The sequence below is a fragment of the Cydia fagiglandana genome, chromosome Z (genome assembly GCF_963556715.1).
Source record: "Cydia fagiglandana chromosome Z, ilCydFagi1.1, whole genome shotgun sequence".
Taxonomy (NCBI): Eukaryota; Metazoa; Arthropoda; class Insecta; order Lepidoptera; family Tortricidae; genus Cydia; species Cydia fagiglandana.
The window spans coordinates 16,720,297-16,741,899 of record NC_085959.1 but is presented as its reverse complement, the minus strand read 5'-3'; the positions used below and the strand labels follow the sequence as shown (position 1 = coordinate 16,741,899).

At 37.7% G+C, this 21,603-nt stretch overlaps 1 protein-coding gene across 6 annotated transcripts in view; it reads right to left on the bottom strand.

The window, feature by feature from the left end:
• The window catches only part of LOC134678279 (nuclear hormone receptor FTZ-F1), a 104,991-nt gene that overhangs the window by 9,297 nt on the left and 74,091 nt on the right, over positions 1–21,603 (bottom strand). For 3 of the 6 annotated variants that reach the window (XM_063536769.1, XM_063536764.1, XM_063536763.1), the window contains 6 exons: positions 13,229–13,851; positions 8,628–8,886; positions 8,335–8,435; positions 6,745–6,887; positions 6,554–6,613; positions 4,356–4,405 (listed from right to left, as the gene is read on the bottom strand). In XM_063536769.1, coding sequence (XP_063392839.1) covers positions 4,357–4,405; positions 6,554–6,613; positions 6,745–6,887; positions 8,335–8,435; positions 8,628–8,886; positions 13,229–13,851 — 1,235 coding nt within the window. In that variant the 3' untranslated portion in view covers position 4,356. The remainder of the gene's footprint in view (positions 1–4,355; positions 4,406–6,553; positions 6,614–6,744; positions 6,888–8,334; positions 8,436–8,627; positions 8,887–13,228; positions 13,852–21,603) is intronic. The other 3 variants (XM_063536766.1, XM_063536765.1, XM_063536767.1) reach the window with 3 other exon arrangements.

The window sequence follows — 21,603 nt, the reverse complement described above, 5'->3', positions numbered from 1 at the left end:
GACTGTATATAATATCAGTGTTGCCAACTCGGATTATGAAAAAATGCTAGACTAATGTCTAGATTATGCCAAAATTATGCCAAAGATTTTTGAAACACCTATGCTAAAAAAATGCTAAAATATCATTTAAAAATTAGACACTTAAAACACATACTTTTTTTCTACCGCCTTTTTCTACTGACAAGACCTGCTTGACCAACTTTATATAGTCCGTTGACGTCCATCCGTCCACAAAAGTTAAAATTCATATGAAAATATGAACCACATAAACCGATGCCGCATATTGTTGCTGCCAAGTTGGTGCAAACTTGGCTTAGACTAAATTATGCTAAAAAATATGCCAGATGCTAAATGGAAAATTTTGATGCCAAAGCGAGTGAAAATATGCCAGATCTGGCATCATTTATGCCAAGTTGGCAACACTGTATAATATAATCCGAGTAATGGTAAATTAAGGTTAATGATAACGTAATTAACGCTAATTAATCATTAGGGTTGAAATTACCAATTCCGTTAACACCGCTGCACCGAAAATGCTATAAAAGGGTCTAGCCGTGTTTGTATGGGGCATCGGCCCCAGAAGCCAAATTGATTGCCGTTTTGCCAATTTATTAGGCCAGATGTAAGATGCTATTTCACCAAAAAAATAACCCTAAAATGCTGCAGGTTTTTGAGAAAATTAAAAAAAAAGAAAATTGGTTTTCATTTTTTTTTATCTAAACTACCGAACCGATTTTTTTGTAACTTATACACATTATGTAAGTAATCTAGATGAATTATTTAAAAAAAATGGAGTTACAAATATCCTTATAATTAGTAATATTTTCACTTTTAATTTTTCAAAAATTTTTTTTTTATATTTCCGAAATAGGGACACCCACCAATTTTGGGTATTTTATGTATAAATTAATGTTCTATAACATATATTTTTTTCAAAAATATTCATTTGGCTCAACAGGGTAAAAATACCGTATGTATGTATGTAATGTATGAACAGACACAACCGGGAGAACTCCCGGTCCCATATCGACCACCGCGCCGCTCTGTACGAATTTGAATTTCGAACGTAACAAATTGCTAAAATGGACTATATTATTATTGGCTGTATGCGGCTTGGTTGTCGTCGCGTCACGAAATTAAAAAATAAAAAGGCGGGAAACGCGGCTCATTAAAAAGTGCCGTTTTAATATGAGCTGCGTTGATATTGATCTTGGGTCATTCCACCGTTTCGGGTGTTACACTTGAACTCATAAAATAAGGTTTTATTCGATATTGTAACAGGAACTAGGAGGTTATAACTATTGATTCATCTACTACTCTGATAATATTTTCCTTTCCTGTACGCACATTATTAAAGTATAAGAGAAATAACGAGAGAATCACTAAAAAGTAGCTGTTTCGGGCGTTACGCGAATTGGCCTATACCTTCTGACCATCAGTACCAAAATGCATAATTAAGCGAATTTTATCAAGTAAGCTCCAGTTTTATTTATGTCAAGTAATAATAGTTAGTATAGTCTACTGAAACACTGAAGTAACACTTAGTATCACTTCTTATTTAATTTTAATAAAATAAATTACCTGTTTCGGGTGTTACTCATGGTTCGTTTCGGGTGTTACGAGTACGAAATTAAGACAGATTTATACGAAATTATGGCTCATTTTATTGAAATTATTGTCTTTTTAATAAATTCGATTAAAAATATAAGTAATAAATGCTGAATTATTTTAAAATACATTATCTTAACAATAAAAACTGTTTCTCGAAGATATCATAATTATTTTTCTTTCGATGCGAATATTTCCGAAAATATTCACTAAATCAAAAACTTGTTGATGGTGACACCTATTCATTTTGAAAGATCTATCCAACGACACCACACATCACAGGATTAAATGCAAAAAAAAATTAAAAATATTTTTTTTGTACAGGAGCTACCTTAAAAAAACATTTTATTTCGGTTTTTTTTTTGTGACATGAAGGTTCGGTATGTTTTCTATGGAAATAGGTTAGTTTTGACTTCTTAAACCAGTTTTAATTTTTCAACCCTTTGGTAGCGTTTCTTATGGAATGACCCTCTTGCAATGGAAAAAAAGGAGATTATACACAAAATATTTTCAAAATCTCCAAGATCGTTACATTACTACGTTCTTAGCAATATCTGCAAACGGCTTCGAGAATATGCAATTGATTATATAGAAAAAAGCCCGCTGTCCTTAGAGCCTTAGAGGAAAACGTAAGCCCTTAATAGGATCACTCGTGCGTCTGTCTGTCCGTCTGTCACACCCTATTTTCTCGGAAACTACTGGACCAATGAAGTCGAAATTTGGTACACATATGTAATTTCGTGACCCAAAGATGGACATATTTTTATATAATTTTAAAATACATAGGTTCGAAGTTATTTAAGAAAATAGCCAAAAAATGACCATTCCCCCCTTTATCTCCGAAACTACTGGGTCTAAAATTTTGAAAAAAATACTCAATATAGTTCTTTACCTTAGATGACAGGAAAACCTATTAGAAATGTGCAGTCAAGCGTCGGACTTATGTACGGAACCCTAGAAACGCGAGTCCTAATCGCACTTGGCCGGTTTTTTAATTTCGTGACGCGACGACAACCAAGCCGCATACAGCCAATAATAATATAGTCCATTTTAGCAATTTGCTACGTTCAAAATTCAAATTCGTACAGAGCGGCGCGGTGGTCGATATGGGACCGGGAGTTCTCCCGGTTGTGTCTGTTCATACATTACATACATACATACGGTATTTTTACCCTGTTGAGCCAAATGAATATTTAAAAAAAAAATATATGTTATAGAACATTAATTTATACATAAAATACCCAAAATTGGTAGGTGTCCCTATTTCGGAAATATAAAAAAAAATTTTTGAAAAATTAAAAGTGAAAATATTACTAGTTATAAGGATATTTGAAACTCCATTTTTTTTTTAATAATTCATCTATACTTGGTCAAGCAGATCTTGTCAGTAGAAAAAGGCGGCAAATTTGAAAAATGTAGGCGCGAAGGGATATCGTCTCATAGAAAATTTGAATTTCGCGCCTTTTTTTACTGACACGATTTACTTGACCAGCTATAGATTACTTACATAATGTGTATAAGTTACAAAAAAATCGGTTCAGTAGTTTAGATAAAAAAAAATGAAAACCAAATTTCTTTTTTTTTTTCTCAAAAACCTGCAGCATTTTAGGGTTATTTTTTTGGTGATATAGCATCTTACATCTGGCCTAATAAATTGGCAAAACGGCAATCAATTTGGCTTCTGGGGCCGATACCCCATACAAACACGGCTAGACCCTTTACGATGTCTGCTGACCATTACCTAATGATTATTAACAATCTAGGTAAGTATGTAAGTATATATGTATGTCATGTATCGTGGACTTTTAGTATTGTTTTTTCGTTAATACGATAATATATTCAATTAGGGACCAAAGTATTGATTATTGATGTATAAGTTGAAACTTATGCATTTTTGAAAACTGTTGCTGGATAGGTAAACAATTTGTTTTATGGCAATAACAGATTTCAGACTTATAATATATTCGGCTATTGGCTATGTGCGAAAAGCGTGGTACGAAAAAAAAGCGAGTACGCACGGCGTGTGCTGTTATATCAAAGTGTCTACTGTCAAAAATTGGTCCAAAGCGTGTCAAATACCTAACTATAGTGAAAAAAGCAACCGATTGATTAAAAGTGACATATAATTGGATATGCTTTTAAAACTCTTTGATTAAGTAAATGATTAATTAACTGAATGGCTTTGAGAGTTAAAAAACGTGCTTTCCTCGACTTATCGATGAATTTTTAAATCTGATCGTATGCGACCTTACCTACTATTTACAGTATTTACATTAATCGTTAATAGTGTTGTTAAAGAAGTCAGAAATTAAAATTAATGATTCACTTCAAGTGAACTAGGAGACAAATTTTACTTGTAATTGATATATATATTTTAATCATTAATGATGGAAAAAATGTGAATTTCTTATACATATCTTCTATGACGCCCTTGTTAGAAAAGTAGTAGTATAGTTTACAGGAAGTATAGTATGGGCATCCGCGTAAGCTTCCCTGGGTGTAGGTACTTTGCGTACACATACCACCGTCAGAAAATAAACCAATTAAAAAAGGGGACAAATATTATACCTAGGCATGTCATAAAACAGTTGTCAAAATCGTACAAAAATACAATATTACTTGTATTGTTAATATGTGGGTAACTGTTCTGTTGCAATATGAAAGCAACCTACTCGAAATTCAGCTGAACTGAGCAATGAACGTGCAAACACCGTGCGGGTGCGAAACAACGCAAAGGGAATGCTTACTCTAAATGGGCGAATGCGGGTCAATGGCGTCGCTTGGCAGGAAACCGCACCTGACACAGAGCAACACATCTATTAAGGCACCATCTAGGAGGCTTCTCACTCACTAATCGAAATCCCAATAAGGATCCCTTTGAGTTAAAGGAACATAGGGTCGGTGTATATACGTAGTAAATGCTAATTCTTGTGATCAGGTAACCGAGCGGATTCCGGGCTCCTTCACATTGAAACGGGGGAAACGCCCAGACGAACAAGCGTAGCTGGATCTCACTTAGTGTCACGGGTGCCACCCCCTGCCAATTTGACTAATTTTATTTACCTACATCAGTTCTGCAAACTTTAATTTTAATTTGTTCAGTGAATGATAATTGACTAGCATTCTTTAGAATTTTCATTAAGAAGTGTAAGTAAAACTGAAGATTTCTAATTGTATCACTATAATAGTAGAGGTCAATAGATGATGATAACCACAGTATATCATTTCCGAATTATATTACTCATAATTAAAGGCTCCGAAACACACGCGCGTTTAGCGGGCGGCGCGTGAGCGGGGCGCACCGCTTTTACATATAAAACGCTCACGCCGCGCCCACGTCCCGTCGGAAAACTCGCCTGTGTAACGGAACCTTAAATGTTATTATTGTTTTCACATAAACAAGAGGCATTTTCGAGAACGTTATTAAAGGTTCTTGTTGTTGTTATTTTGTGGGACTTAGTACTTACCTATATTTTATTATTATGATACAATAATCCCACAGCTACAATAGCCCTGATTAACCTTGTTTATTTGCAAAAGTAACCTTGTTAAAGTAGGTAACTGACAAAAGATTGACGGAATCACATATAGGTACCCGAAACCTGTGAAGACACTACATTAAGCCTACACACAGTCACTAAAGTTAACTACAAACTGTAGGCCATTTTTTGTTTATTAATAATTTCAATACAACATAACAATTGAAAGTAATTCAGCAAGTTTAAATAAAGAAAGATGAATCGTGACTTAAGTAGCGTAAATATCTACATGTATTTTGTATTTAGCATGAGTGTGTGATGTGATATTAACATATGCAATAAGGTAATAATAATATGTAGGTACTTGCTATTACGGATCAATCATAAATATCGAGTTCGGACTTCATAATTAAACGAAAATACAAATAAACACACCTATTTAGGTGTAACATACATAATAATTACTTGTATACGGTGAAATTGAATCGGTGATCAGGAGTTGAAAAATATCTACGCGAGATCACATGCAATTTACGTCACCATCTAATTAATTAGGTACAGCTAATAGTATCGTTAAAATGAATAATTACTGCATACATGGACATCCTACTTTTATTGAAGAGTAGGTGTACATATATCAAGTGCCATAGCTTTGGCGGGGAATATGAGATGTTGATAGGTTATTGCTAATAAGTGTTTTGGTGGTTTTTTATGACTGTTAAGTACTATTGAAAGAGTTAAACACGTTTTAAACTGTTTAGATTAAATAAACCATTGGTAGTAAGGTGACATTAAATCTCAATGAAAATTAAATTTCAACTGATAAATTAGGTGTGATAAAAAAAGGAACTTAGTTTTGTTAGTACTACATAAATGTTATCACCATCGATTACTAAATTAGAGCGAATGGTTCCTGATCACCGATTAAATTACTCCGTATTTAATACAAATAATAAACTTACAAATAGTAAAACTAAACATATACAAATAGAAATAATGTGGAATTTATCACTAGAGTCGGACCAAGCTAATATTGCATAGGTAGACTTTGAATTGAGAAAGTGTGGAAGAGTCATCACATCATAAACGTCTATGGCACTTACACACACTGTCACATGGAAGTAGCTTGGTACGACTATTTATGTCAGCTTAATGTGAATATGTTTAGGCACCACCCCCATATCAAATGTTATTAATGAACAAAAAAGCTATACTAATCAGTTATCACGCGTAATAAATGACTTGCTGCAAAAGCACTGCAGTGTTATAGTTGTCAGGCAAATTAATAATAATACTTATGACCCAAATCAGGATAATTGTGTTAAGAAAGTAAAATAAGAGGAACCATAAATGGATCGATCCAAAAAGCGGTGCCGTGGTGAATGATGCTGGCAACTCGTTCAATGTAACTAGTAGTGATATATTTATACAATTAAGGTAACTTCATATGATATAGGGTAACGTACAATCGGTCTAGGGTCGACGTGTGCTCGGCACTCCGGTTAACCATTTCGCCTCCGTTCGGCCTAGAACGAGACATAACGTTGCATTTCCAATGTGAATATGTACTTAAATGCATACATGTATATCATAAAAGGTAGTGTCTGTGTGGGGGTAGCGGGGCGGGGGGGAGTGGTGGGCGAGGGTGGGTACTCACTTGCGTTTCGCATGGAGCATCTCCATGAGCAGCGTCTGCGTGGGCGCCTGACCCGCGCAGTGCCGCTGGTAGAGGTGCTCCTCGCCGCGCGACGCCAGCGCGTGGATCTCCGGCACCACCGTCACCAGCTTGCCGAACTTGTCCTGTAATCGATCGACATGCTCGTCAGCCCTTACGCTATTATAATACCAAAAGCGCCACTTTCTAAATCACCTTCACAATTGTGTTTGTAAATAAATGAATATTATAGGATACACAAATTGACTAAGCCCCACGATAAGCTCAATAAGGCTTGTGTTCTGGCCGTTGTGGGTACTCAACAGACAACGGTATATGCATGTAACGGTATATGGGTACTCATCAGACAACGGTATATGCATTTAATATAAAGGGTGGCAAAAAAAACTACAATTCCGTTGCCAGGGAGGTTTCGGGATTATATTGAGCAACTTTTACTATGGGATCAACCCCGAAATCGCTAAAAAAAGTTTTTACAGTTTGGCTGGTTCATTTTCTATGGGAGTGTAATTTTTTTTTCGCGTTTTCGGGGTTGGTCCCATAGTTAAAGTTGCTCAGTATAGTCAGCATCAGGAATGCAGTTATTTCTTAGGCACCGTGTATAAAAACTTAAATATGTACATGCATTTTTGTTTTAACTATATTGAGGGGTTTTCGTTTCATCAGTGTCTAGTAAATATTGAAAACTGCAAACCGCAAGAATTGACAACATTGTAGATAACACCTAATATTATTTTAATATTTTAGTTACTTGCGTGTATACTGCCAAACTGCCACCCTTCTGCTTTTTTTAAATTAATAAAAAAAAGACAAAAGTATATTTAAAGCATAAATAAAACATTTCAAGGCTTTCAAGCCCTTAAATAAGCTTTACTAATGTTGCTACTAAGTAGATGGTGCCATTCAAGAAGAATATGCCAAAACTGCTTTTTTATGCTTTAATAATACTTTTGTCCAAATGACAGCGGCCAAGAAAGTTGAATTTTTCGGGTAGAAGTCATAAATAGCGGCATATTTTAAATGTATTAAAAAGCTAATATGGAAAAATAGTAACAACGCGGTATTGTATACAGAGGCTGTGTCAAATATGTACTGGGCCTTGATTTGATTAATAATTCATCCCAAATGTTTCAGTATCCTATAAACCTTTTTTTGTAAAGCCTTGTCCGTTATAATTAAAACTATACCTAGAACTTTTTCTGAGTTACAATTTTGTCTTCCTTAGGATAACTTTATTATGAAACTTCGTATTTACCTATGCTCGACATATTTCACATTAAGTGACATAATGATTAGTGCCCCATAAAACCGATAATGCAACAAAACCTGTTTTTTTCTTTCATTTTTGGCTTAATGACGTAGACCAAGCAAGCTAGACTGCCAACTGCACAGGCTTTGTGAAGTGACAGAGTTTCATATGAATGTCAAATTCATATGAAAATGGGATGTTTAGTGCCACTGTTATGCTTTGTCACTTTCTAAGTCGGAAAAGAGTTGATAGATGGATTCTACGTTTACTATAGTTTCTTCTTATTGATGTAAATGTTACAAATGATAAAAAATAATAATAACCTGTATATTTGGATAGCAGGTGAGCGTGTAGTCTAGAAGCGCAGCTTGCACCGTCTGGTAGCCGTCTCGAACGCACTTGACGTTCACGATGCCCCTCACGTCTGAAATGCCAGGAAAATCCTTCAAGACAGACGACTAATCCTATGAGTGTGATTAATGTGTAAAAACAATATATAACAAAAATAAAAATTCTCATTCGCTTGATAGCGTAAAATAATAACTCGGGGGCAATATGTACAGAAACCGATATACTTAGATCAGGTAATAAAAGTAAAACATGGAAAAGTACTGACCGGGATTAAGCAGAAGTAGGAATTTAACACAGATGTAGTCTGGAACGTCGAATTTGAGTTCGGCCAGTTTGTTCTGGAGCTCGTTGAAGTGGTCGGCGAGCGCGGGCACGCCCAGCAGCCCCAGGCAGATGAGGTCGAATTTCTGGCCGTTGTGCAGCGTCGTCTCGTCCGGCAGCCCGTTGTGCATGCGCTGGTGCAGGTGGTCTAGCACCAGCATGTCTGACCACGAGTTCTGTAGCAGCTTCATTTGATCGTCAACCTGTAACAAACCATCGCCGCGTTGCAATATTCAAATTGCAAACGATCTCGTTACAATGTTACCGCAAAAGAGAGGACAGTTTGCCGTCATTTACAAGACAAAAAAAGTAAAGAAGCAGTTTAAGTATTGGTTAATGTTAGTAAGTTAACGCTAGCAGATTTACAACAAAAAACACTGTAATTGTAACCTGCCTCGTTACTTTACTTTTTATATGATTATTGTAAGCATCTCCGGCTTAAATGAACGGCAAAAGTTGGGACCTACGTCTGTGAGTATTGAGGTTCGTGTGATGCATAATATAAGTAATGTGATCTGCAAAAATCAATTTGCCGTAATACACGTTATCTACGATCTGCGGTCGTATCTGACAGCGACCGCCGTACACGGCGTCATTCCGTGACCCACATTTTATTGAATTGCATTAGAAAACACAGGGCGGTGCGCGAGCGCGTTAAATTTGCAGTTTACGAAATGTTACAACTGAATTTTAGAGCTCAGCGCGATTGCCACACCGGTATCTTGCTCAACGCGATGAATTGAGATCGGCCAGACGAAATCAGAATATTTTATCTTTCGAATCGTTCTTTCAACACTAGGTATTCCCGTGTAAAAATTATGCATTTATTATTATTTAGCATTTTGTAAATGTAAACCCGTGTACCTATTTTATATTGTTTCCATTTTTAATTATTATAACTTTAAAGTAAATATGGACCGGTGTAAAGATAACAAAAATGCACAGACATCGACAATCGACACCGACTGTCCTTTTATATTGAGTATACATCCTCACGGTTGATATATGTAATACATATATTATATTCTAGGATGGGAAGATAGGAGAATAACTTATAAGGCCTTAGTAGTGTTCATTGGGTTATCAACCAACAGAGAGTTATCCTTAATCGCCACCTCAATCAGCAAACGCTGTAAAAATATAGACATTCGGGACAAGTAGACTAGTGTAATGTAGCGTAATGCGGCAACGACACTCACAGCGGACATTTTACAAGAGCCGGCGCGAAGTAGGTCAAAGTCGGAATGGATTGCGGCGTGCCTGGTTACGTGACGAAACTTAACATCGGGACTGAACACTCGTCTAGAAAGCTCTCTGTTCTTATGGCAATTTTATAAAAAGGGTTTACATCTATCATTGATCTTTATTCAGCGGAGGTTCGGAATCGGCCAAAAAACTGTCAAATCATCCGGCCGCGCCGAACTTATGGTTTCAGCATAAGAATCATTTTCCGGTTGAAACTAGGGCAATAATGGACCTTCAAAAACTTGGTTTCAGCAAAAAATTCGGTCGACACTATTTACAACACTAAGTCAGAAGAAGTAACAGAAAAAGTCAACATTCAGAAGATACAGAATGATATAGAACTAACGAATATGTATAAGTTATATAATAACCGCAAAAGTAGACCGAATGGTGCCGCGGCAGGAGCGACAGTCAAACGAAATGTCGAATGTGTCTGTCTGTATTAAGTTATGTAGAGCGTTACATTTAAGCAACTGCCATTATGACTTTATTGAAATGTTGTAACGCTAATGTTGCAATTTTGTGGCTGGAAACAAATTGCAATGAGACATTTTATGTTTCTTAAGATTTTTTTGAAGAAACATCAAAAACACGTAAACTTATTGTCTTCTTCACCAAAAATCTAATATTTTATAATGGCAAGAGAACATTAACGACACCAAAACTTAACGTGGTCAAAACAATCTAAGCTGCACGTACCGAAGCATTACCAACGTCAGGTCAACGCGCTGTCTCAGCAAGGGTACCGGATATTTAGTTTGTATTTGATGTATGGAGAGTTATTAGCGGCGACGATACGCGATGGTGCTGACCTCAATATGTAATAGATATATATCTTGTGACAAGATATATTATATTCTTTCGAATAAGTATGGTTTCGAAAGGACGTTATAACATTTACATAATATGTAAATGTTATAGCTAAACAAATATTTCATGCTAACCTATTTCAGCACAGGATCAAATCAAAGCCACTCTAAGCTAAAGCAAAGGTATGAATAATTTATTTAATATTGAACGGTGTTATTACATTTCGTACGAAATATCTATATTATCGAAAACTTCATTAGGTACAACAAAATTCTCCGCGTAATAATTACGAGTGTGAACTGGGATATCGATATTTAATTCTTATTTCTGCATTTCCGATTGCCTGTATAAAAATAACTTTATTAAAATTGAAAACAAAGCGCTGAAATACAAAATTTACTTTTAAATGACCTATGTTGCAATTTTTTTTTCAAACGTGCTTAATCGATCATCGAAGTGTACAAAACGTTGAACTAAATATTATAAAAAGGAACTGAACAAAATTTAAATTACGTATCGGCTTGTGTGGTGCATGATTAAATAAAAACAACGTCATCGACCGGCCGTTCAAGCGGCCCAAGTTCATCGTGCTGTTATGCGAGCGACTAATCGTAACTGGTAACATTACGTAAGAGAAAGCGAAGAAAGGTTGCGTTCCGTTACGACCGGTGTGGTTACGCGCCCGCGGTAAAAAGTGCTTTCTCGGGCAACGCGGCCACGGCCAGTGTGTCAAGTGCGCCGGGAAAGTGCAGCGTTGCCGCCTCGCGTTACGTCACGCCCGGAGGGAAGAGTCCGCATTGCTCAGCGCTTTCAGCGCTACATGCCCATTTTACGTCACTTTAATTGGACAAAGACAACATTAGTTTTTTGTTGATTATTATTTTCTAGCTACTCAACACATCCGTACCCTAATTACAGTAATTACCTAAAATTTTCATATGAAGTCATCGTATTTCTATGACGCATGCAATGCGACATGTTTCGGAGCAATCAGGAGTTACCGATCGGGCTGGCACGCACGGGGAAGTGTAAAGGCATTTATTTATATTATATCTTAGTAGGTATACAGATTCGACGATGTCCTAATTTCTGAGAACTAGTCGTAAACAAGCCCCGCCGCTAAGCCGAAACAAAAATCGCTATTTGTAAAATGGACGCCGTCTGCGAGAGAGGGACAACTGTCTGGGTGCGGGATGGCAACGCCGCACGCCCACGTGACCGGCTGCGGTTCTTGCGTAAGCGTACGACGACCACGGCGTGGGTCCAACGATGTTCCCGCTCCTGTCGATTGCCTCTCGCTGATTGATCTCTAAACTCTTGCTTATTATATCTCAGAAATTAAAATGATATGATTCAAATAGTTGGATTGCGCAATCCAACTGTCATTTTAGTATTAAGACTTTATATATTTAGTAGTAAATTGGTCTGGCCAAGAGTGTAATGTGTGAGCCTAAGAAGCCGATGGTTTCGGGTTCGAATCCCGGTAAAGGCATTTATTTGTATGATGAACACAGATACTATTTGTTCCTGAGCCATGGGAGTTTTATATAATATATATGTACGTATTACTACGTATGTATATCGTTGCCTAGTAACCTACCCATAGTACAAGCTTTGCTTAGTTTGAGAGCTCGATCTGTGTAAGATTGTCCCCAAATATAAAAAATTATTATGATGACCTGTTATTTTAGTATATGGACTAGCACATGATTGGCGCGACAGTATCTCGCGAGATAGAGTACCTGTCCCTCTTTAATTAATACAGTTGAAAACAGACGGATAGTCTACCTCGCGGGCTTGCTAAGTATAGTCATGTACTAGGTCTACTCAGGGTATAAGGCAACCGAGTTTACATAGAGAATCAAGACCATCCTGTATTTTATATACTTCCTTCGTAATTTTATTAACTTTTTCACCATTAAAAAATCCAAAGATGCGATAACGTCTCCGAAGTTTTTAGTATTTCCCATTTTTTTAAATGCTACTTTTATCTCACGAATTTACTTAACAGACAATCACTAAGATTTATCCGGCCGGCGGCGGCGGGTTTACATCATGGATCCATCCATGTGCTTTGTAGGAATAGGAAGAACATAGGTAAGAATGATGGAGCAGGTACGGAATTACGGATGTGTTTGTTTGTAAAGGCTGGCCGTCCCCGTACAGTCAGTGGCAGCCGTGGCAGGCGGCAAGCGGCACGCTTGTGGGATCTTGACCTAGTTGGACGTACGCGGCGCGGCGTAAGTATCGATTGCGACCGGCACCTCCACGTAGCTGCTTCACATGAACCTCGACTCACACTATCGACTAGCGCTCCGCTAACACATAACTACCTCTGGAATAGAATCGTTCGCATAGCTTTTCTATAATAAAGTCACATATAAAATTCGCTAAGCAGTGCGATGCTACACTTTCGCCAGCAAAATTGGTGTACACCGGGGAGCGGAATGGGGATGAGGGAAGGATTCTCATACTTATCTGGAAATTCACCTTTAAATACTTAAAGAACACGGTGTTTCGCGCCCAGTCCACTTGAGAGAACAAGTTTTGGTCCAGCACTTTACACATTAACTCGAAGAGATCAACTTCGCACTGGTTATAAGTTTGGCTCTGCAAGAGTCCGAAGAGTGAGTTCTGCCACTCGCGGTCGTCAATGGTCTGGACGAATTCGCGGATCATGGGCGAGACTCGCAGGGTTTCCGTGCTCGTGGGCTCGGCTGTACTGGAGGGCGTGGCGGCGTTGGTGGCGGGAGCGTCGAAGGCGAAGGCGTCGGGCGACGCCGAGTGCGGCGAGTGCGCCTCCCACTTGTCGTGCGCGGGAGGCGGTGGCGGCTGCTGCGGCTGCGGCTGCGCGGCCAACAACGCCGGGCCCGGCGACGACTCTGGCGACGACGTCAGCGATGACACCTGCGGTATCTGAATCTCCTGCTTCACTGGTACTGACGCGTACGGAGAGCCGAAGCCTAGAACGAGGCTACCGTCTCCGATCGATCCTCGCAGTGTTTGCACTGCTATCTGCCTCTGCCGCATCATTTGAAGCTTGCGAGCGCGGTCTCGTTTGTACATAGGGCCAAATTTGTTTCGCCCTCCCCGCATACGGTCTGCTCGAACAGCTGTAACAATTAAAAATCTTATGTACAGATACATATATGTTTAAACAACACATTTTACCATAATTATTTTGCAGAATCTTACATAGGATAAAGGATAAGTGATAAGCATAGTTAGAACAGCCACATGGATTTTAATTGACCTAGTCCATTCCCACGAGCGACTGAACGATTTTTATCGACGAGCTGCAATGTGGCGTGATACAGCACGTGGTTGATTGACGTGGTACGTATGACTACCATCAATCGATGCAGATGGTTTTACGTCTGTGTCTTTATAACTTTACCACTAGAAAACCTTGTTCAGGGAAACATTCCAGCATTAGCCGGTTTTCTGAGAGAGATTAAAGAAATTGACGGCCTGCTGAGTCACAAAATCTTACACCGAGGTCACGAGAACATTCAAATGTGGCAGTAAAACTGTTTAAAAGTATCTTGAAGATATGAGCATCGTCAAACGTACTTTATGGGGGACTAATCATATGTCACTTAAAATGGAAATTCTTGGCAAGGTAACTATTATTTTGAGATAACCAATGGTCCAACGGACGAGAATGTGAAATATATCGAGCATATGAAGTCTCTTATAAGTTTTCCTAAGGAAGATATGATTGGACCCTAAAAAAATGCTAACATTTGTATTTATGACAGCTATGGACAGAAAGTACCACAACTTCAGTTAAAAATATCGCATTGGAGTAAACTTTCTTGCAATCAACGTTGTTAAATACATTGTTAAACATAATGATAATTTATAAAAAATAACCATGTTGTATTTATTTAATATGACATTGTATTTTGTCCAGATTTAATTCCGCATATGTTATTAAATAATAAACCAAAATTACTTCGATTAAATTATTAGACAATAATTATATTCACAGCAATAAGTACCTACATATTTGACATCGATAGTGCCTAACAACAGGAACTCGAGATTGCCAGGCCATCGTGCGTTCAAACCCGCTAATAGCGCCACCGCGGCCAGATTCAAATGCATTATTATTTGAGGAGATGAACAATGAACATGTTCTGCTAGGGTTAAAGTCGATTGTAAAAAACCGTTTTTGCTTCATCTTACTATCCGAAGTATCCGAGGTATTTTGCTTTACAAGAGCAGTTGTAAAATTTCTGTATAATATGTCTCATTTTTTACGGCTTATTGTAATGGGACGTATCATGCTGAATTATTATTATTATTATGTGTATCTCCGTTTTGAAACTCTCGGGTCTTTCGAGCCCGGTCATTTATAAGGCGTGCGTGGGGATATAGATCCAACACGTAGAGGACGTTATTGTAATCATGCGTATTTTATTTATATATTTTTCTTGAAATGGAATAAAATCTATCAAGTGACCACCAATTTCACCGAAATCAGTTAATGGACTAATGAGTAATAAACACTGCAACTAGTGGTCATTTTAGCTCCGAATGCGTCTAGATGTCAGCGGCACATGCATTTCTGAGTAATGGCTACTTTCCTCTATACACTAATATCAAAGCTATACATATACAATTATACATACTACAATATATACGTATTATAGTTACAGAGAGATATAGGCCACCGCGCCATTCTTTTCATTAAAGATGTAGTGCATAATTATTTTCACGGAGACGTACGAACGTGTCCTTGCTATTTCAGTCAGTGTCGGTACAAAAAGTACTGAGGTTGGCTGAAGTAGTATGACAAATACGAATAAAGTTTCCGAGAAAACACGAAGGAACAAAATTATGCACTATAGCCTGTACATCTAGTTTTTGACCAGAGCTCCTCTACGGGTTGTTAAAAACGTTCACCTTACGTTTCACGTCAAAAACTAATTCAGAAAATCCTGTCACCTGTGCTGTTAATCTAGTCCAGTCCTTCATTTAAAACATAAATTAGCAATATTGATCCTATTTTATGAATAGAAAGATGAAAATGGCATAAGCGTTATAAGAGATACCCCTTCAAAAGGTTAGCGTTTTTGGAACGGGTATCAGACATTCGAAAAGATAACTGCTTACCCGTACAAAGCTAAAACTAACTGCTTAAGCCAAAATGAAAGGGTGTTATGTATCAACGGTAGGTAATAAATTTAACACGAAATAAAACCTCCCAAAATCCTCAGAGGGGATATCGCTCCAGTCCCTGATTGGACTATTTAAACTAAATCTCCTCGATAGAAGTTATAATCATGAACTTACGTCTCTTACTTCTTGACACAGTTTAATGGTAACATTCCATTTCTAACCGCAGCTGCACTACCGGTACTGAACGCGTCGCTGTCATTGTCAATTTCCATAGTAAAATGAACAGTAGTGCAGTTGTCGTTGGAAATGGACTGTCACCTTAAGTCTTTTTTTATTTAAATCGGATGCTGTTTTTAACAAAAAGTACATAAGTAGAGCGCAGTTAAAAAAAACATCAGTTGACGACAATAACAAGCCGTCCGTCCACTACAGCCGCAGCGCTTCTCTTTCACAGCGGAACAAAAAAATAGTGGTCCGAATCCTCATCTCCTCAAGGCATTTAGCTGTTGACAATGTTGACATTACATCAAATGCTTCGACCAGCACGAGAGAATGTACATAAGTTGAGTTATACAATTTATACCCGTGCCATACAATTTATACCTGCCTACGTGAAAATTAAATATCACCTACAAATCGATAGCATTTAGCGGCCGAGCGGTACCTAATATAATATGACTTGTTTACGAAGGTATGTTTGTATTTTTAACACCAAGAAGGTGGCAACAAAGTGGCCACAGCGGGTGGCCACTCCAACTGTCATGAACAATTATCTACTCTTTCCGCGTGGCCCGTAACAATCAACACAGTGCAGTGCAGAGGGGTCATTCCTCAACCTTATCGATCTCATTCCCCTGGCTATACATATTCGAAAATTCCCAGCTACCTATTATTTACATTTATGTACACGGCCAGGCGTGGCTCACTCCGCGATTTCGTCGCTTTGCTACAGGTAGCTAAAAGTACATCCGTTCGACCCCAATTTTGGGGTTTGCCATAAGCGCAGTCGCCACCTAGCGGCCATATCTGTGCTGATCGTGACAGAGACGCGTTTTGTTAGAGAGCGAGTCTTCTGTACCTAGTACTATTATTTATTCTGTGACACGGCTTAACTTGATACGGTTCTTATTATTAAAGAGCATCTCATGCATGAAATAAGTTATTATAATTGACTACGGTATTGTTCAAGTTTTGGCTGCTTTCGACAGATCGGTATTATGCTTAGTAGATAAGAAAAAAAAACTAGATACAAAATATACTTAAGATTAGCCCCAAAATCATAAGCTTATATGAGAAAACCACATCGCAACTTCCTCACTAATAGGTACTAAAATCCGTCAGAAAGTTTCCAATATTGCGTTCCACATGTAGGTAATAATTCGGATATGTACCTACTTGTCACATTTCTGTATGAGGAACGAAATATTCCATATCAAAATTGCTACCTTCCTTTATTACTTGTGAAAATGTTTGGTAAATACCGAGACCTTTTTCAACATTTTTCAGTGACGACAGGGACTATATATTTTGCGTGGATATTGTAAATATGTGCGATTTATTATTTTTGACGTGATTACGTGTGTGATGTTGTATTAGAAATAGTAATTTAATAAGAGACTGTATTTCAGGATTTTCAGGATGCCTCACAAATAAATATGGCGTTTACTAATAAAATAATTTTGCTGATGGCATTGTCCTGCTGGGTGAAGACTTACTGGAGAAAGGACGGAAGGGCGAAAACTGGAGAATGTTGGCTTGGCCTGAAGGTCAGCAGATCTAAAACTGAACATATGTTATACGATTTCGATGGTCTCTCCAGTTTCGCTGCCATAGAACTCGATGGCGTTACACTGCCGGTCTGCTCCGACTTAAAAGTAAGTACCTCGGTTCGCTCAAGTACAGTACAGTGAGCTGGCAATATTGACGGTGACGTGAAAAACTGGATTAGCACAGGATAGAGGAAATGGCGACAGGTCACGGGAGCCACGTGCGAAGTTCGAATGCCTCTTTGAATTTAAGAATAAAATTTATAAAACCATCATAGACCTGTCGTCATGTACCTATGGATCAGAGTGTTGTGGAAAAGAGATTGCATGTAGCGAAATTGAGAATGTTAAGATGGATGTGTGGTGTGAAAAGAATGGATAGGATAAAGAATGAGTACTATTGAGTACTTAAGTATATAAGAGGAAGCCTGAAAGTTGCACTCATAGTAGGGAAAGTATAACAGCGTTAACAGCGTGGTACGGGCATGTGATGCGGAGGGATGAAAGTCATGTGACGAGAAAGGTGTTACGAATAAATGTGGAGGGAAGTAACGCGAGAAGAAAACCGAGGAGAAGGTGGATGGACTGTGTGAGAGATGATATGAAACGAACGCGATTGAATGATAACTGTGACGCGGTGGGCAAAGTTATGTTTAACGACAAAGTTTTATACTTTGACGGTAACTTGTATGTTTTTGGTAACATATAATAATACGGTCATTCTCAGATAATATGCCTGCAGTCGAAATAGTTACCATTCTGTTAGAACAGGCCAAACGGTACCTTCGCAGCGGTTTGTTCGTCTTTTTAAACTATTGGTTTCTAGGTGAGTACGAAACCCTAAAATGATCGTATTAATTAGAGGATTCGAAATAATACAGATAATTAAATTGTTGATTAGGCTGCTGCGTGGCTTTTACATTTTTTACTTGACAAAACTTGCTGTCCTTGTCCGTAGGTTACTTTAAAGGCTGTCCTATTGAAGGTATCACGAAATCTTTCGATCTTATTATGTAGTTCTAGCTCTATTACATCGTCTTGTCCCACTTGTAACCTTGGTGGGTATACCCCAACTAGCAAATCTATGTGCTATAAAAGTTGAGAGCACGTTTTTATTTTCGCTTTTTGGTGCTATAAACGGTGTAAAAACAGTCGAATAAAAGTCCTGTAAGCGTTTACTCAACGCGAAAAGGCGCACTTATACAGACTAAAAGTGTTATAAAAATAGAGTAAGCGCTGTATAAGAAGCAAATCGATGCTGTAAGAGTTGAGTAAAAGTTGATATAAAGCGCTTCTAGTGTTTTAATAGCAACGATAGTGCTTTTATTCGATTATTTGTTCTATAAACATTATCAATTTGCTATTACTCAGTGAAAGTGTTCTATAAAAGCAACCGCACTGCTTTTTCTCAGCAAAAATGTTTCGTAAAAGTAGCCGAATTGCTTTTACTCGGCATTTTGAATGTGTAAGAGTGCAGTAAATGCTTTTATTCAACAAATATGTGCTAAAAACGATCTCAGGTAAGCGATTATATTTCAATTATTTGATTAAGTTTGAGGCCTAATCGTCTTCACGTATCTAATAAAACAAAAAGGTACTTAAGTATTTTTTTACTGCTGTCATCCATGACATTTATTTTTACCGTGATTGTGTACATAAGTTTTTACTGTCTGTAAGTACACGTAATACAGTAAAACCTAGCGCGAAAAATACTTTATTGATAAAACCAAAGGCACTGGTTCATATATATTCATGGGCCGCCTATTTTCTTAAATTTCAATAAAAAAATATTAATTAAAATAAGTAAAAATTTGCTTACACGATCTAGTTTCTGTTATATCTCATTAATTCGACTATAAGTCGAGTAACTGCGTTTACTGCTACACTTATAGCACATGTTGTCGCCATGTTTATGGATTTATAGTCCGGTGGCCGACTGAATGAAACCCTACCTGATAAAAAAATAGAATAATCCTACTCTGTGGGGGTAGCTGACTTTTAGCAGCTTCAACTGCTCTTGGTCGGCCGTGGCTTAACTTGGCAAATTTTGCGCAAATGGCAAAAAAGTGGTACAAATATTCATCAAAAAAACAAAAGTGGTCAGCTACATCCTGTGTTGGCAGGTTCCTGTGTCCGACCGAATTTGTGGTACCACGTGAGCTACAATTTACTTCATCGAAAAATAGAATGTCACTTGTAGGATTGCTGCCATTCACATTTATTTTAATGCGGACGGACTGCAAAAGCTATCAGGCTAAGGTGAGGCCGACCAAGACATACGTCAACAAATTTAATGTAGGTATTACAATCAGTTTTTTTCATTCTATTTTTCGATGAGGTAAATTGTAGTTGTCACGTGGTACCACAAATTCGGTCGAACACAGGAACCTGCCAACACAGGATGTAGCTGACCACTTTTGTTTTGCTGTCCTCAAAGGCAGCTATCCTACCCTGCAAGTTTCATTCTATTATACGATGGGGTTTTTTTTTTGATGAATTTTTGTGCCACTATTTTGCCATTTACGCAAAATTTGCGAAATTAAGCCGCGGCCGACCAAGAGCAGTTGATGCTACTAAAAGTCAGCTACCCCTACAGAGTAGGATTTTCTGTTTTTTTATCAGGTAGGGTTTCATGCAGTTGGCCACCGGACTATATTGAAACGTACAACATGGCTGACTTGTGCTGTTAATGTAGTTCAAAACTCTTTAAAAGTACTCTAAGCTGAATACAATTTGAATAAAACCTGTAAATACACTTCAGCTCCTATAACAGCGGTTTGAGCCCCATTACCCGAATTATGATATAAGCGCGCTGTTACAGCAGCATTGTTGCCAAATGGTTATTGGATTGCTTTTAATAGGCTTTTATAGCAACAGAGAAGAGAGTTGAGTAACAGTTGTATTAAAGCGCCTTATTCAGACAATTAGCTATTCTATAGCTGTTATATGATTTTAATAGAACAATTATGCTGAATAAAAGAGATTTAGTAGCGCTAATTCAGCATATATTAAAAGGTGGAATAAAAGTGCTAAAAGATAGTGCTATAAACGTTTATACGACATGATTATAGCACTAATTAGCGAAAATTGCTAAATAGTCGAGTTAACCGCTGTTATACGATATATTGGTGTTTCAACAACCGTAACTCGGCTGTTATACGATTACAGGCTGAGTAAATCAATTCTTATACGACTATTTTGCTAGTTGGGACTATTAACAAAATTCGTTGAAATAAAAAAACCTTTCCATCGACTTTGATACACTACTAACATCCATTTTAAATTTATTCGTATGGTAATATAAGTAATCGTTCAGTGGTTTATAAAGATAATTTAAGGTTCTGTATCCATTGGATTACGTCACTGTCGATAGTAAACAAGTCTACAGGGTTTCCGTCGTATTTGCTATGTTGACAGTACTGAATGATGTGCACGATCACGATGCCCTGCAATTGCACTTTGGAGACAATGCATCGGCAATGAGAATGTGGTTTAAATCCCAATCCTTTCGGAACGGTTATCCTTCCACTTGTCCGAGATATTAAGGTTTGCTTGGGTAAAGTTTCTTGCAGTCCGGTGAGAACGATGTCGAGATTTTAACCGACGTGTTGGGAGGGTTCTCAAATTCAGCCTGGGCAGCTAGTTCGGCTTAATTATTTAACATCCTTCAAGATTCTTCGTAACTTCGACAGAGCTAGTTGCTGACAAAGTTTTAGTAATAACATAAATTCCAGGTAACCCATAAACGAGCATAACATTTTTTATAAAAATGGATGTCGGTATTTTTAATTATAACAACAGTTGAGTACTCGTAACATGTTGGTTAGCGACAGTTACAAGTTAATATTACTTAATTTTTCTTCGGATATTTTTAATTAATCATTGCGCACGTTCTAGTCATCGATAGCTCTCATTTAAGCAGAACTAGGTCACGATATTCTATCGCATGTTAAGTAAATAAAGATGACAAAG